Raw genomic sequence first — 15,313 nt, 5'->3', positions numbered from 1 at the left:
TCATGATGACACGATCCAGGAAAGATAACATTATCTCAACTAAATATTCTGGCCGGCATACTACGTGAAGAGAGGATATTTTCTCACCAAGGTAAAAATGTGCATATTCCAGTTCATCATAATGTTGTGTGTATCCCAAATACTTTCTATTCCACAATGGTTGTATCAATCACCCGATCGCTTACATGCATAGGCATCTTAAAGAAAGTAGTCCTGTGAAAGATGCTTTGTAAAATGCTACCATTCCTTGTAGTAGTAACTGGCGTTTCATAAGAAATTTGAAAAATGGCACACATGAGGACCCAAGATAATAGATAATTTAATTTTTACCAGAATAAGTACATAGGGATATTACAAATTATACGCAAATAAAATAACATTCTATCCTATCGAGCTTGTGGTTCACTCAATACATAATTGGGAAGGTATTCTGCATACAGATCCATAGTTGTGTTGGACGGGAGTATTATTGTAGAAATCAAAGCCTGTAAAGATCGACACAGGACTAAATTGAAGCCTGAAAAGTTATTTTGATTTGCAGGCTGGGTTACCTTTGTGACAACCCCCAAAAGGCAATATATAAGATTCTCCGTCAAATGTGGTAGCTGGTAGTCTTCAGAGCAAAATTTGCCAGAGAAGAAACTTGTTACTCCCTGAACAAGAGCAGCTCAATATTCAACACTGGGCAGTGGAGTGAAGTTGATCTATTCCTCCAGCAAGCTGTCACTTAAATCCGACTAATAAGTGCCATCTTGAATATCCCTTCAGATGAGCTGAATTCTCACAGGAGCCACCACTGTTCAATGTGTCATATAATTTCATTCTCATGATTTACTGGTCTTGGATTTCAAATTCATCTTCAAGTGCTTAGAGTTCCGATGATTCCTTCCAGATCCTTTTGCCTTACCTCTTTGCTTATTCTTCGATTGCTTGCTTTTGTTTCCTTTGAGGGTTTTCTCACCAAAGTTCTTAAAGTTGCTATCCAAAGAGCCTTCATCGTCAGAATTAGCAAAGCCTGTAAGTTTTTCATATTCAGCTTCATCAATCACTCCACGCTTTAGCTTTTTGAGGAGGCGATATTCCTGCTCCAGCTCATCATAGTCTTCTTTTGTCTGAGTTGCATGACGTTGTCTTCCTGTTTTTTTCCTTGTAATATGAGGAGCTTGATCTACAACCTTCTTCATTCTTTCTGGTTTTTCACCACGAGCTGCTACTGCTTCCTTCATTTGCAAATTCTTCTGTCTTTGTTTCTCCCTAGATTTATCTCTGAGTACATACAGATAATTAAAAGGGACACCAGGGGAAAAAAAATAAAATTTTCAGACCTTGAGAAACCCACAAACTTGTTTAAGCTTGTCAAAACAAAAAAAAGAAAAAGAAAAAAAGAATAGATATAACTATGGGAAATGACAAGTCATTAAAATATTACAATGCATATAGCTGAATATACTTACTTGTACTTGATCTGCACTAAATCAATATCATCTACAGCAGAAAATCCATCAACTGAGAGAGAGTGATGCTTCACCTCAGGCATTAAAGGAATCTGGAGTAATCCGTATCCCATGGCCAGTTTTCCAATTTCCAATTCTTTCCACCTGACAATGCTGCTATTAGGAAACAGAAAGGCATCTGAAGATAAGGGTCATGGAGTTGGCCAACCTGAAGAGGTAAGAGCAGTGGTGCTCTTTATATGCACGAATGTATGACACAAATGCTTTAAGACCTTTCTCCATGACAGCACGATCTTCTTTTGCAGCAGACCTCAGCTGTAACATCAAACATTCAACTTTTTCATGTAATCTTTAAGTAGAAAATAGTTTCCAACAAGAAAATGTCTGAAATCCTTCTTTGGATGTAGACCAGGAAAGGCAGAGCCTAATGCATACAAAGCTAATGCAATTTCCTAGAAGTTATAATAAGTGGAATCTACACTCTATAGCAAATTACTTCCACAAACCATGTTAAAAAGAACAAAAAGAAAACTACTCTATCTCTTTGTTCATGCCATAGGAATCATTCGATATGTATAAGCATGATTACGAAGGTATCAAAGGATGGGAATTGATAGAAATGAGATCATTCATCCCTAAGTTTGTCGAGTCCCATTGAGATAGGCTACAGATATGAAGAAACAAAACCTCTTAGAGGCACCAGGATAACCAATGAGCAAGGTCTATTGGAGTGTGTGAAGATAATGTGAGGCATGTGGTGAAGATAAATAAGGATGCACCTCTTGAAACAAAGTAAAAAATGTAGTTAACAAATTAACAGGACAGAAGCAACTATAGCTACAATACGTAGACAACAGAAAGAGCAAAATGATAGCAGCAACCGAAATTGCCAGCAAAATATCACAAGAAACTTGAACAGAAACAGAGGAAGCACTGCCGACAGCAAAGAGAAGAAAAAATCAGTAGAAAGGCAGGGCACAGTAGAACAGGGGCATGTGGAAGTATCAGAAATTAAAAGAAAAGGTAGGGAAGTACGCAGAAGGTAAAAAACAAAAGCGGAAAAAAGACGACGACAGAATTGAAGAGAAGGGCACAAAAGAAGAAGAAAGAGGAGATGGGAAGAGACTTTCAGGATGGAGAGTCTGTCAGCAGTGACCAGAGAAACAAGAGAAAAATGACCAGTGTGTTATAACTGCAGAAACCATCACCGCATTCTTCTACACCTTCATAGTTTCTTCATTTGAAGGTTAAATTCTGACAGCTAATGTAGCATTAAACCAATGATGGTTTATATTGAAAAGTGCACGCAAGTGTCACAACCGAAAAAAGAAAAGCATAAGTGGTGCACAAATGCACACCTTTATTATGGGCAAGTGAACATCACCAGAAAGTACATATATGATGTTTGCAAAACAGAGGAATTTTTCAGAAAGAAAAAAAAAATATCAAATGAAAAGCAGTTCTTAGAATAGTTGTTATTATCTACAGTTCCTCTAACAATAAGAACTTCGCCATAAGGCAAAGTCCAGTATATCTGGAGCATCAGATGAGAAAACAACTGAACCTAAGTACTTGCCTGGGGAATCACATCTGCTACATCAGTAAAACATTCTCTCTCTTCAAGGGGTACTCTTCTAAGCTTCAGGAACTCCACATATGCATCCTCCTGTGTATCAGAAATTTTTTGATACTACAACAAGCAACATAGAATTTATTGTCCACACTTCACAGTGATGTTAGGGCAAACCTTTGGTAAGAGAAATATAAGAGCACTTCCTTGCCGACCAATCCGTGCAGTTCGGCCAACTCTATGAACGAAAACATTTGGATCTTGAGGTGGATCATACTGTCAAAAAACATACTAGTGTAATTAATAAGTTTCATAATTAACAAAACAATCTTTCTAGTATCATATTGATTATGTTTCACAGTTCAGAATGAAACCAAATGAAAAATTCTAGTGCTAGCATAGTAACATAAATCCATATTGTCAGGCATATTCAAGAAAGAAAGTAGATCAATGTACTATTATTTCTAATGGTGTTAGTTTGATAAAGCTTGACCTTTTAAAGGTCAACGTAAATATATGATGTAACACAACATTTGCTTAACTTCTACCTGCTATGATTATCCGTCATTAGCGCATCAGGGACTATTTAATCTTTGAAATAATAAAAGCAGTACAATACTAGATGTGTAGATAGAAACTGACACTGTACAGGTTTTCTAACAATCATTTCAACAGGTCAGCTACATGTTCTACTCTTTTGAGCTTTAACTATGTCCACAAGAAATTGTCCATTTAATTTCATCATTATCAGCATGCACAACAGAGATCTAAGCAATTTGAATTTCAAGTGTTTTGTACACCTATTTCTGTAACGTAGATGTTGATGGTATCTAAGTTCCATAAGCTAAGTTTCCCTACAAAAGCAGGTGAATGAAAATTCTACAAAGTGTTTGTTGGTAAACATTTGACCTAGGAGGAGAAAGCTACATATTATGAAGAATTGTTCAACAACATGTTAGGGTTGTTTTTCAAGATATTTCTGTCCAGTAATTTATGGAGCTTTTCTGAACCGAGCAAGATCAGGAACATTTTTATATGCGCAGTATGGCTTACATGTACCACTGGAATATATGATTATTAACCAGAGATTACTAGTCACAATATCAGGCAAACACATTAATCACAATGTATATCAAATAAATCAACTCATATCCAATATAATATATACATCTTCTACTGCTTCAGAACATAGAAATGGGAAACTGATTGAGCCAACTATTCTGAAATAAAATGTTTCTGATTCTTTATAAGCTATAAATGAATGCAGAAAGCTGCTCATAGTTTACATATTAAGGGACTGGTTAAGTAGATAAAAATCTACCTGCACAATCCAATCAACACCTGGAATGTCGAGACCTCTTGCTGCAACATCTGTGCATAGCAAGGTACCACTTGAAAGAGCTGAAAAAGATGCCAATGCTTTCTCTCTAGCAGTCTACAGAAAAGTCCAGCATCTAAAATTAATATAAGGTGCATCAATGAATAGATTGAATGACACATTTAATAGGTACATAGAAACCCAATTTCTCCAGCTAAATTACTTGTCTTACCTGCTTCATCTTTCCATGAAGAGGAATCAGAGGACACCCTTTAAGTATGTTAACTTGTGGAAGAACAACACCCCAGTAATCAACACAAGCACATGTCATGAAGTAGCTGTAATAAGTAAAACAGAGAAAAGTTACAATAGCATACAAGACCCTGTGCATCAAGTTCATCTCAAACGGATATACAAAGATAGCACATAAGTTTGGCTGGTGATGTATGCACGGACATTATAATTTTTTTTGACATGTTCTTCAATAGGAAGTCAACAAGCTGTGATGACTTTTTCTGTGCTTCACACAGCATGTACTGCACAACAGGAAGAAGGATTCAGTCAATTCAGGTGTAAAGATGAATGGTATAAAAGCAATGAAATTAACCCAACTAATTGCAGGAATTTACATCATGATAGCATATATATCTCCATAGATAAGTATAAATAGATGATAAAGATCAACCTATAAAGTATAACTAACAAACATATGGCCACTCTGCATCCTACTTATGAAGGAAATATCCCATAGAAATATGCAACTAGAAAATTCATTCTTTTTCCAAAGCACGCATCCTTCTTACTGAACATTAAGGTTGGACATGGTAATGTTACAGACACGTGCTACTGACAAGTGCCAACAGGTTCAACAAGAAGCTTTAAATTTATTGGTCTGGCCTTCTTATTTAGGTTATTCATTGCATATTAGAAATTAGGCATATTTAATTTGGCTTGCTAACTACCAGTTGATCATTATTATCATCTAGAAATCTGAATTGTGCCTCAACAAACATAGTCAGATAGAGAACAGCTGAAATCTAGTAAGGCCCCAAGAAGAGTAAAACAGATGTTCATGACTGGCAGAGCAGCTAAGTTGCTAAGCATTCCGAATCACAATTGCCTAACTCTATCAGCATACCTCGATGTGGAGACCCAATGGCGTTCTGGAAGCTAGTTCTTGTGAGAGATGCATATTATCTTGTGGCTTTGTTTCTGTTCGAACTTCAACCCTAACAGGATTTCGCAATCCTGCTCTAGAAAGCTCTTCAATTGCCTCTGTCTGAGTAGCTGAGAAAAGGCCAGTTCTACGGAGCTTTGGTAAACGAGAAATGATAGAGCTAATTTGCTTTTGAAATCCCATATCCAGTAGTCTATCAGCCTCATCTAGAATAAGGATCTGTTTCAACAAAGAGTAATCAATAGAAGATATCAAAATAAAATGGAGATGAACAAATTCTAAAGAGTTAGGGAGAACAAATACATGTGGGAGATAGTACATGTATTCAGGGTTGTTGATGTCAAGCATGAGTCATATTAAGCATGATATTAGGTGGTTGCTCTATCATATCTGTAAATTTCGGCCTTTGCCATAAAAGTTCTACTGCAACATAGGAGAAAATTTATTTTATCTAGGTAATCACTATATACTGCTTCATAGATTATAGGGTGAAAAGAGTTTATTTTCATCTTTAACCACCAGGCTGATGTGGATCCCATTCATTGACAAGCTTGGATGGAAATAAGTTAGAGATTTATAAAATGTTACATGTATTATACACTTGGTTCCTCCATTTCTTCTCATATAAAGAACTAAAAAAAGGTCATTTTTCCACAACCTCATGGTATGAATCTGTCATTACCATACTTATCATACACAACCTCTTGATTATCCTTGAACTGATCTGGTGTGGACACCAAACACAGACCATTGATCAGACATCATAAGAGAGAGAGACTTTGATCTTGAGGTTAGTTTAGTCTTTCTATGTTAGGTATTTGTCTTGTCCTTTTAGGGTTTGCTTATATAAATTGTTATTTGAGGTTAACAATTGTTTTGAAATTTGATATCGCCTACTTTGTTACGATAGTGAATTCCAACACTCTATTGGTACCTTCCAACACTCCGTCGGTGGATTCCGTGGGTTTACTACTTTGTTCTTCTTATATCATCATCCTACATCAATTTTAATATCAGTGCTGAAAATTCTACTATTCTTTTTTTTTATCATTGCAATCATTGAGCCGCTCGTCATCAAACAACAAGAAGACCTGTCACTGCCAAACCACAAAGCAAGATTTGGCGGCCATCTTCTTCAATTCTTCCGTTGTTACCACTGTCAAATCTTTTATCATCTTCTCCACCATAGGTAAGTAAAAAAAAAGTCTATATTAAAGAAAAAAACAAAGAGAGCAAAAAAAAAAAAACAAGAAACAAAGAACTTCTCTGGTAAGAAATTTTGAAAATTCAAAATTTGAATTCTTATTGTTTCCTTATATCTCAAAATTTTGAATTTTGAAATTCAAATTTAGGGCTTAATCCTTCATTATATCCTACCTTACCAAAAGTACCCAAATCCATCCAAATTTTGAATTTTCCTTTCCCCCAAATCTACCTAAAATTCCTTCCTCTCCCAATTAATTCCCACGTGGCCTGCCTAAACCCACCACTAAGTCAACCTCAGCAACAAAATTCCCCCCCTCTCAGGTGACCATCAACCCCAAAACTCAAATCAAAATCATCTTCTTCCAAGGCTCCAAGCTACAATGACCAAACAATACAAAAACAAAAGCACACCATCGAGATCCTCTCTGACGCCGCATCATACTTTCACCGTTAGAGCCCACCCACTTCAATGTCGCCACTACCTCAATGCTACAACTCCGATCTCGAGGCGCCACTACATTGATGTCACGCTCATCTCACCAGCCACCTCCCCTTCCGTCGACAGTGCCACTTGCCACAGCCACATCACACCTCGCCATTTCTCTGTCGGTCACCACTTGCTGACTACCACTTCACTAGCTACGGCAACATCTGTTTCCTCTACCCCACCACCGTCACGCTCACCATTGTTGCAGCCTCCCCTTCACTGTTTCTACCTTTGCCACCTCGTCCCATTGCCACCATCACTTTGTTTTGGTCACTGTTTTGAAAAGCGGAAAAGGCGGCCGCCATGGTGGCCACCATGGCGGGGTGGTGCACCGGCCGCCCCGCCATGTAGAAAGGCGTTGGCAAAAGGCGGCCAAGCGCCTTGGTAGGCTGCCTAGGCACTAAATAGCGCTAGGCGGGCCGCCTGGCCCGACTTAGCGGGCTAGCGCTTTGGCCCGCCAAGTCGAGATGAGGTTATTAGTGAGCGGGTCGGATTTTATAGCGGACCGGGTTTAATAAAACTGACCAATATAAAAAAAAACCAAACACTATGTTAATCTTTCATTCTCTCTCTCTCTCTCTCTCTCTCTCTCTCTACACATCTCTCACCGACAAACCCTAGAACTAGCTCTTCCCTAGCCGACAGTAGCGAAAGGCGGCGACCACAGCGAAGCAAGCGGTTGACGGCATCGGGCGACAACGTGCGATGCTCTCTCTCCCACTCTCTTAGTTAGTCTCTCCCACAAGGGTACTCATCTCTCCTCTCTCTCCCTCTCTTACTCACTCTCTCAGTCTCTCTCAGTTGCTCTCACTCTCTCCCACTCTCTCCCATTATGAATCAATGGGTTTACTGTTTTCTTTTCCCGAGCTTAAATGTTCCCAATTTTTCCTAGCTTATTTTTTCAATTACTCTTAATCTGCTATAATATCTAGTTATAGGAATTAATTAGAAATTTAGGGGAGTTAATTGATAATTGCTTTATGAATTATTGAATTAAGATTACATAGAACGAATTTTTTTTCAGTATCATGCATTATTAATTGGGGGAATTACTAATTGCCTGCTATTTAAGTATATAATTTTTTATTAGAGGATTTTGAAATGTGATTCATGTGAATAAACTAGAGTTAGTAAACAGATATCTCAGTTATTTAGTTATCACTAATAAACAATTAGCCAATGTGATAATGTTATTTAGTGTTTTGGTTTAGTGCACTATTAAAATTTCTGTATATACTATATTTATTATTTATATTAAAAATACTAGACCGCCTTGTCATCCGCCTTGTCGCCCGCCTTCCGCCTAGGCGCTAGGCCGTGGGGTGGTCGCCCGCCACCTGCGGCCGCTTTTTAAAACATTGGTTTTGGTCACTACCACCACTGCTTCCTCCATGTCATCATCATCATCACTAGCTCCACTTAGAGGTGTAAATGAACAAGCTTGAGTGAGCTGCAGCAAGCTCGACTGTACTCGATACTAATATTTTCTCAACTTGAGCTCAGCTCGAGCTTGATACGAGCTAGAAAAGGCTGGCTCGACTCAAGCTCGATCAAGCTCAAGCTCGGCTCGTTAGCTTGATGAAGATCTTGTCAACATCTAAGTTGGTGACCTTGCCGGCAGTGTTGATAAGAAGGTTGAAGAGCTTGATATCGCCATAGAGTCATGGACGATGCGGTGGGAGTTGATTGGTCATATTAATTTCATAGTCAATATCCAAATTTGGTCAGATTAATCTCATAGTCATCTATGGATTTGTTGATTAATGTCGAAAAACCAAAAAGGTTGTTAAAAAAACATCAGGTTTGACCAAATAATACATATTAGCATTAAAAAATAAGTGTTAGAAAATAGATAGATGTGATCAAGGACATCTACATAAAAAAGGAGATGACTGCTCAGTTGTCTCACATTGGAGGTGGCTGCAATAAGCAATAGTTGGGCAACATGCAATGGCTTTAGCACCGGGAGCAAAGATCCACCAAAACTCAAGAAAAAAATTAGAGGATAACAAATTAAAACCTAAGGCTTTATTTATTTTAGGAATAAAGTCAATTCTAGAATAGATATTCCTCTTTATTATTCCCAAAATGAGGTCTTTATTCTAGGAAAATATTCTTGTGTTTACTTATATTCTAGAATAAAAGTGTAATAATTACCTTTAATGTGATATAAAAATGATAGAAAAGATAAGAAAAAAGTGTTCTATTCTTTATGAAATTACCATAAATATCTTTTGATTTGATAAAAAGCAAAGTTCCGAAAATCGGTATCGGGATTGAGATCGGCCATATCAGCCGCCTGTATCGGATCGATCTATTTTAATTAAATAAAATTCTAAATATTACTTAAAAATATTGAGAAATTTCTAAAAATTACAAAAAATAAGAAAATAATAATTACTCATATATAAGGCCTAAAAATCTCTCTTTCTCCCTATCCCTTTAACTGTTAGTCTGTTGTATCTATCTCTCTCTCTATTTGCAGCAGCTGTTGTAGCGCCAAAACCAGCCAACCGGTTGCTTCGACTCGGATCAGGATCGACTATGGCCGATCCCACTCAGGATTGGTCGAAACTGAGATCTATGATATAAAATAGGTTGACAGGATAAATATCAAGGGAAAATTAGTAATTGAGTTAGTGTGCGATATAAGATATAATTTTGATGTACAGTGTTTGTATTCTAGAATGGGATTATCATGGTGTTCAACTATTGTTTTGAAATAAAGAGTTATATTTTGAAATAAAAAAATGTATTCCTGAAGTAAACGGGGCTAAGTTATTTGTCTTCACTCAAGCAACTTCGACGACAGAGGGAGTCGATGGATCCATTGTCCACGAGCTCAAGGATGAGGCGACATGCCAAATATGGCGGGGAATTCGATGCGACAGCGAACGATAGAGGGGGAATTGATGCAGCAGCAAACGACGGAGGGGGAATCGATGCAGCAGTGAACAATGGAGGAGTCGGTGCAAAGGAGGATCTTCAGGGAGGCAGCATCACGATTGTTGGAAGAGGAAGGGGAGTTGAGAAGCTTTAGGGCATAAATGAAGCCATGGAGTAGGGAGAGTTGGGCAAGATGAGAAGCGGGGTGGGTGGGAAGGAAACAACTAGGGCTTTAGGGGCTTGTTTGGTTTGAAGCTAATACTCTTTCAAATTGATTCTAATTTTATCTTCGACATGACTTAAATCTATTAATTTTAAGTCTTTAATCTTCTCCCTCTTCTCACTTCCATCTCTCTCCCCATATCTCCTCTCTCCTCTTCCAAAAAATAAATAATTTTTTTTAAGAAAAGAGCTCTTCTTTTACCATGGCTCGCAAAAAAATAACACTGACAAAAAAGTATTCGTACACACAGGTAAAAAAAGTGTTTATTTAATTTAATTTACTGATATGTTTAATGTTAGTTTTAAATGGCTAAGTTGAAATTATATTTTATAAATGTAATAATAATATTTAATACTATTTGCATGGCACATACTTAGTTTTCCTTAAAAAATAAATGTTTTTACTTTTTTATGTTACATCAAAGTAATATTTACACCACAATTTCAAATCTTCTCTTTATCTATAATTTCGTTCCAAAATAAATACATTTCCCTCTAAGTTTTTTAAAAATTTACCAAGTTCACAATACCATCAACAAAAGGTGTTTGTTTCCTATCTTCATGTTCTTTCAACTTTGGAGGCACAAAAATCAAAATTAATCTTTTGCATTCTAAACTAACTAACAAAGATAATAAGAAAGATGTGATACACAAGAAGGGGTTACATATCATCACTCCAAATGAATTTCAAAAAGAAGCAAACCAAGAGTCCATTGCCTTTAGACTTAATTCTTATGTCACCACATGCTAGGGTCGCTACGTCTATAGAAGCATTTGCATATCATTTTTCATTCATTATGTTAAAAGATCACCAAATTGAATCGAAACTAGTAATCTTCAATATAAACTACAGGCCAATATATATATACGCTATGAGTTTCATGTTGCAGATTATGTCATCATTCATGTTAGATCTGAACAGTTTTTATATATAATATTGAAATGTGTAGGACCTAAAATTTATATTGTTGATATTCTCTCTCACTATGACATTAATTTCACATTAGTATTGAAGATTTAGTTGCTTATAAACCTCATTTGACTATCCTTGATGACCATTAAACTTGTACACCTCCATATATGCCTGCTTTTGATCCTACCATTTGCCATTTTTCATCCACACGAAAGAAAAAAATAAATGCTATTTTAGATAAACAAGTAGCAATTAATACTGAGGAGTTCACTGTTTATTAGTCCAATGGAAAGGCCGTCCAGATTCAGATAGCATGTGGATTACTCACAATGAACTACAGCAAATTGCTTGGGCATATTGAAGCACTATCAAAGTTGCCTATAAGCCCACTCGACTGACTCGAGTTACTTCCAACCCGAGAATGTTGGTGCGGACATCAGACCTAGATCATTGATCAAGAAAATTTGATGTTGAGGACAGTTTAGTCTTTCTATGTTAGGGTATTATAATCTTTTGTCTTTTTAGGGTTTGCCTATATAAAAGTTTTTGATCTTATTATTTGTGGTTAATAAATGTTTTGAAATTTGAGATCGTCCACTTTGTTACATTAGTGGTTTCTGTGGGTTTGTTTCTTGCTGGTAGATTCCAACTTTGTTTTGTCTTTTTAGGCTTGAAAAGGGTGAGATGAGGAACACAAAATAGAGATTCAACTTCAAACTAGACTGTAGTTGACACCAATTTGATGAGCAATACATATATTTGCTGCAGAATTTATCCATTTTTCTTTTTAATGTGCAGAGGAGGTACCTCAAAACTCCGAAAGTCTAGAATGTCTAGACGCTCCATTATGTCATGTAACCTCCCAGGAGTGCCCACCAAAACATTCACACCTTCGCCCTCTATTTTCCTGAGGTCTGATTTAACATCTAACCCTCCAACAAGAAGCATAGACTTTACACTTGGCATTGTTGAGAAGAAAGGTTCAGCAACATGATAAATTTGTGCCGATAATTCTCTCGTTGGAGATATGATAATTCCCATAATCTGGTACATAAAAGAGGTTCATATAAGTACAGCCTCAAAAGAAAGATATTATTGAAGTTACCAGAACTAAAAGGAAGCAGAAAAATGAGTAACACTTGGTTTTCTTACATCAAGTCTGAACACCTCACTGTTCAGTCATCATCAAAAGATAAAAGGCGCAACAATATTCCTCAAGAAGATAATAAAATGCATCAAACATATAAATTAGACAAAGGGTTCCAACTAAGCTTTGTGAACTCTTGAAAACTCTCTTTTTCTATTTCAGATGCTGCATAGAAGCTCTCAAACACTCTTGTGAATGTTCTCATAAAACATAAGCCCACCAGTCACAATACTTATCCTCAATCTAAAGTTCCAATTCCTGACTCTTTGTTTACTTAATTTTCCAGAATTTCGGCAATGATTTAAGAACTAAAATGAGTACACTCTTCTTTTTACCACCTTCATATAGGAATTCTTTATTTCAAATAAATATAAGAATCAGTTAATGTACTAAAATTTGGCTAAATTGAAGGTAAATTATAAAAGATTAAATGAGCCAACGAACCATTTCTTGCAATTCACTCTTTCACCTTATAACTAATAAATATAAAGGAAGGGAAGAGAAAGTAATATTCTCCATAGGACACCAACATAATTCAGTAGAAGATCCCTTCTTGTCTCACAATTTAACATCTCCTTCGATTTTGTTAAAGAAGTTCCAAACTTTCAAGAAGTTTGGGCATTGGCTATAGAGTATTTTCTCAAATAATTTGAAACAAAAGCATGAATAACGAACATATGGCAATTCATGAAATTCAAGTTTCCCTCTAGAAATTTAGTAAGCCCTCTTGGAGGGAAATCATGAATTTTTTGGTTTAGCCCCACATAGCTTGGGAATAAAGAGTTGTAGGATTGCATCTCTTATATAAAGAGATGTGCTCTTGCTACTCCTTACCAAAACTTGTTGGTGTTTGGAGAGCCTCCATTAGGAGGAGCTCCATGAATAAAGCAAAGTTATATATATATATAGAAAGATAAGAATTATAAGAAGAGAGAAAATGAACTAGCATTATACTAGCGTTAGAAAGGTGACAGCGTTCACGAATGAATGGGTGCCAAACTGAAAGCACCGTTTGACAAGTGATCAAATAATATTTGAACTGCCTCAAGGGGGGTTTTTGAACGGATGTCATAAAAACGGTTTTAATCCATTAAACCAAATAATCTAATTGGACCAAAGGTGCTATTTACTACGGGATGTGTCCCAATATGAAATGATGTTTATTCTTACCGGATGCATTTTCTAAACCTATTTAAATAGAGAGGAAGAGAGCACCGTGGAACATATAACAATCTATCTTTCATCAAATGGATTATTGCTTTCAATCTTTGTTCTTGATCTTTAGAGTTGGTAATTGATAGTGAAGGCATTGTGTCTTGGAGATAAGAATTTCCAAGAGCCCATCTGCACTATTAGTGGGGAAATTATTATCTTAAAGGAAGCAACAAGCACCTTGCTCTTCCAACCCAAAGTTTGGATTCCTCTCTATTTCACATATTCCCAACATTAACGACACTTAAAATTGACCTTGTAGTGAACAATTACCCCTCCAAACTTCGAACTACTTCAACTAAGCTTCTAATTCAAATCATCTAGAAATATCCAAAAAAAAATCGAGAGAGAGAGAGAGAGGAGATCAAACCTCGTAGGGTTTGGGCGGAGAGGTGCACCGACGAAGAATCTCGACGAAGGGCACGACAAAAGCTAAGGTTTTACCCGATCCAGTGGCGGCGTCGACGGCGACATCCTTGTGGCTAAGGAGTAAAGGGATGGTTGCGGCCTGGACAGGAGTGCAGTGCCGGAATCCACCTAGGGCTAGGGTTTCGAGGACGGGCTCCGAGAGAGGAGGAGCGAGTTCGGAGAACAGGGTCGACGTTAGGGCTCGGTTCGAAGGATCCGATTCCGCGTCCATGGCTTTCCCCTGAAGCTTAGCGGTGTAGCGGCCTAGGGTTTTAAACAGGGTTTTGAAGAGTCCGGCGTTGTGATGGAGATCGGCGACGACTTTGGTTTAAGTTTTTCTTTTGCTCGTGGGAATTGATGCTGTTGTTTAATTAAAGACTCGATCTGACTATAAACATGGTTTTTTTTTAATCTTTAGAGTAATTTGGCTGCAGAATAAAGAAAATTTAGAATAATAAGTGGGTGAGTTATTCTAAAATTTTTATTCCAGTGAAAATATAGAATAGAAATATTCCATAATATAGATTTATTTTATTTTTCTATTCCAAAAACTATATCCACTGTTTGGCACACTTATTCAAAAATAAAATAGGTTTATTCCTCCGAAATAAAAATATATTCCACTCAACCAAACAGAGTTTGAGATTCTTAAAAATCTATTTTTTGTACAGATACAATTGCAAACTGGCATGATCTACTCCGCCCACAACTCCCTCTCGACTATCTCCCCCTTATAAGTTAGACTCATAATGGATAGAGTTGTATAATTTTTCCATCCAACTATCTAAAATAACAACGATACGTTTTTTTACTCTTATCCCAAATTGCTGATTATTTAAAAGTTCGATTCTCGATACGAACAAGTTATAACGGGGGGGTATTTTATTATTACAACTCTCTTATTTCTTTTGGCGAAAGCTTAAAAGGCTCAGCTTTATTACAAAACTAATAATAAAAGTTATTGCTAGCTAATAATAACCCCTTTAAAGTATTTATGTATTATAGTTTGTCACCTACACAATATTACAAGTATGGCTATTTAGATAACCCACAAAGTCATATACAAGCTATATCAAAATTAAAAAGTTTTTTTTTTCCTCCCTATAGAAAAGGCTTTAGTTTATTTTTTTCTCTTAGCATCCTTTCCTTTGATACCTACTTAACAAAGAAAATATAAAATCAAATATTAGAAACAAGATCCTCTAGCTCTTCTCATTATATTAAGCAAAAATACATCTATTCAACTCGAGCAAAATAAGTAAGATTTGAACTGCATATTCAACTCGTTAGATGTGAATTTTAACCCAAAAATA

At 36.6% G+C, this 15,313-nt stretch overlaps 1 protein-coding gene across 1 annotated transcript; it reads right to left on the bottom strand.

Moving 5' to 3' along the window:
• Positions 1-297: 297 nt before the first annotated feature.
• Positions 298-14,310, bottom strand: LOC140776549 (DEAD-box ATP-dependent RNA helicase 18). Its single transcript, XM_073120286.1, has 11 exons — positions 13,963-14,310; positions 12,041-12,277; positions 5,481-5,738; positions 4,799-4,878; positions 4,575-4,680; positions 4,346-4,459; positions 3,202-3,300; positions 3,031-3,120; positions 1,663-1,769; positions 1,455-1,598; positions 298-1,266 (listed from the first exon to the last, which is right to left on the bottom strand). Exons 1-11 carry the CDS (start codon positions 14,230-14,232, stop codon positions 825-827), a joined length of 1,947 nt encoding a protein of 648 aa, XP_072976387.1. The 5' UTR covers positions 14,233-14,310; the 3' UTR covers positions 298-824.
• Between the last annotated feature and the right edge of the window lie 1,003 nt (positions 14,311-15,313).

Source organism: Typha angustifolia, chromosome 14, assembly GCF_048772165.1.
Source record: "Typha angustifolia cultivar Huaian chromosome 14, ASM4877216v1, whole genome shotgun sequence".
Classification (NCBI taxonomy): domain Eukaryota; kingdom Viridiplantae; phylum Streptophyta; class Magnoliopsida; order Poales; family Typhaceae; genus Typha; species Typha angustifolia.
Note: the sequence above shows the minus strand (reverse complement) of the source record. Positions and strands in the feature narration are given on the sequence as shown.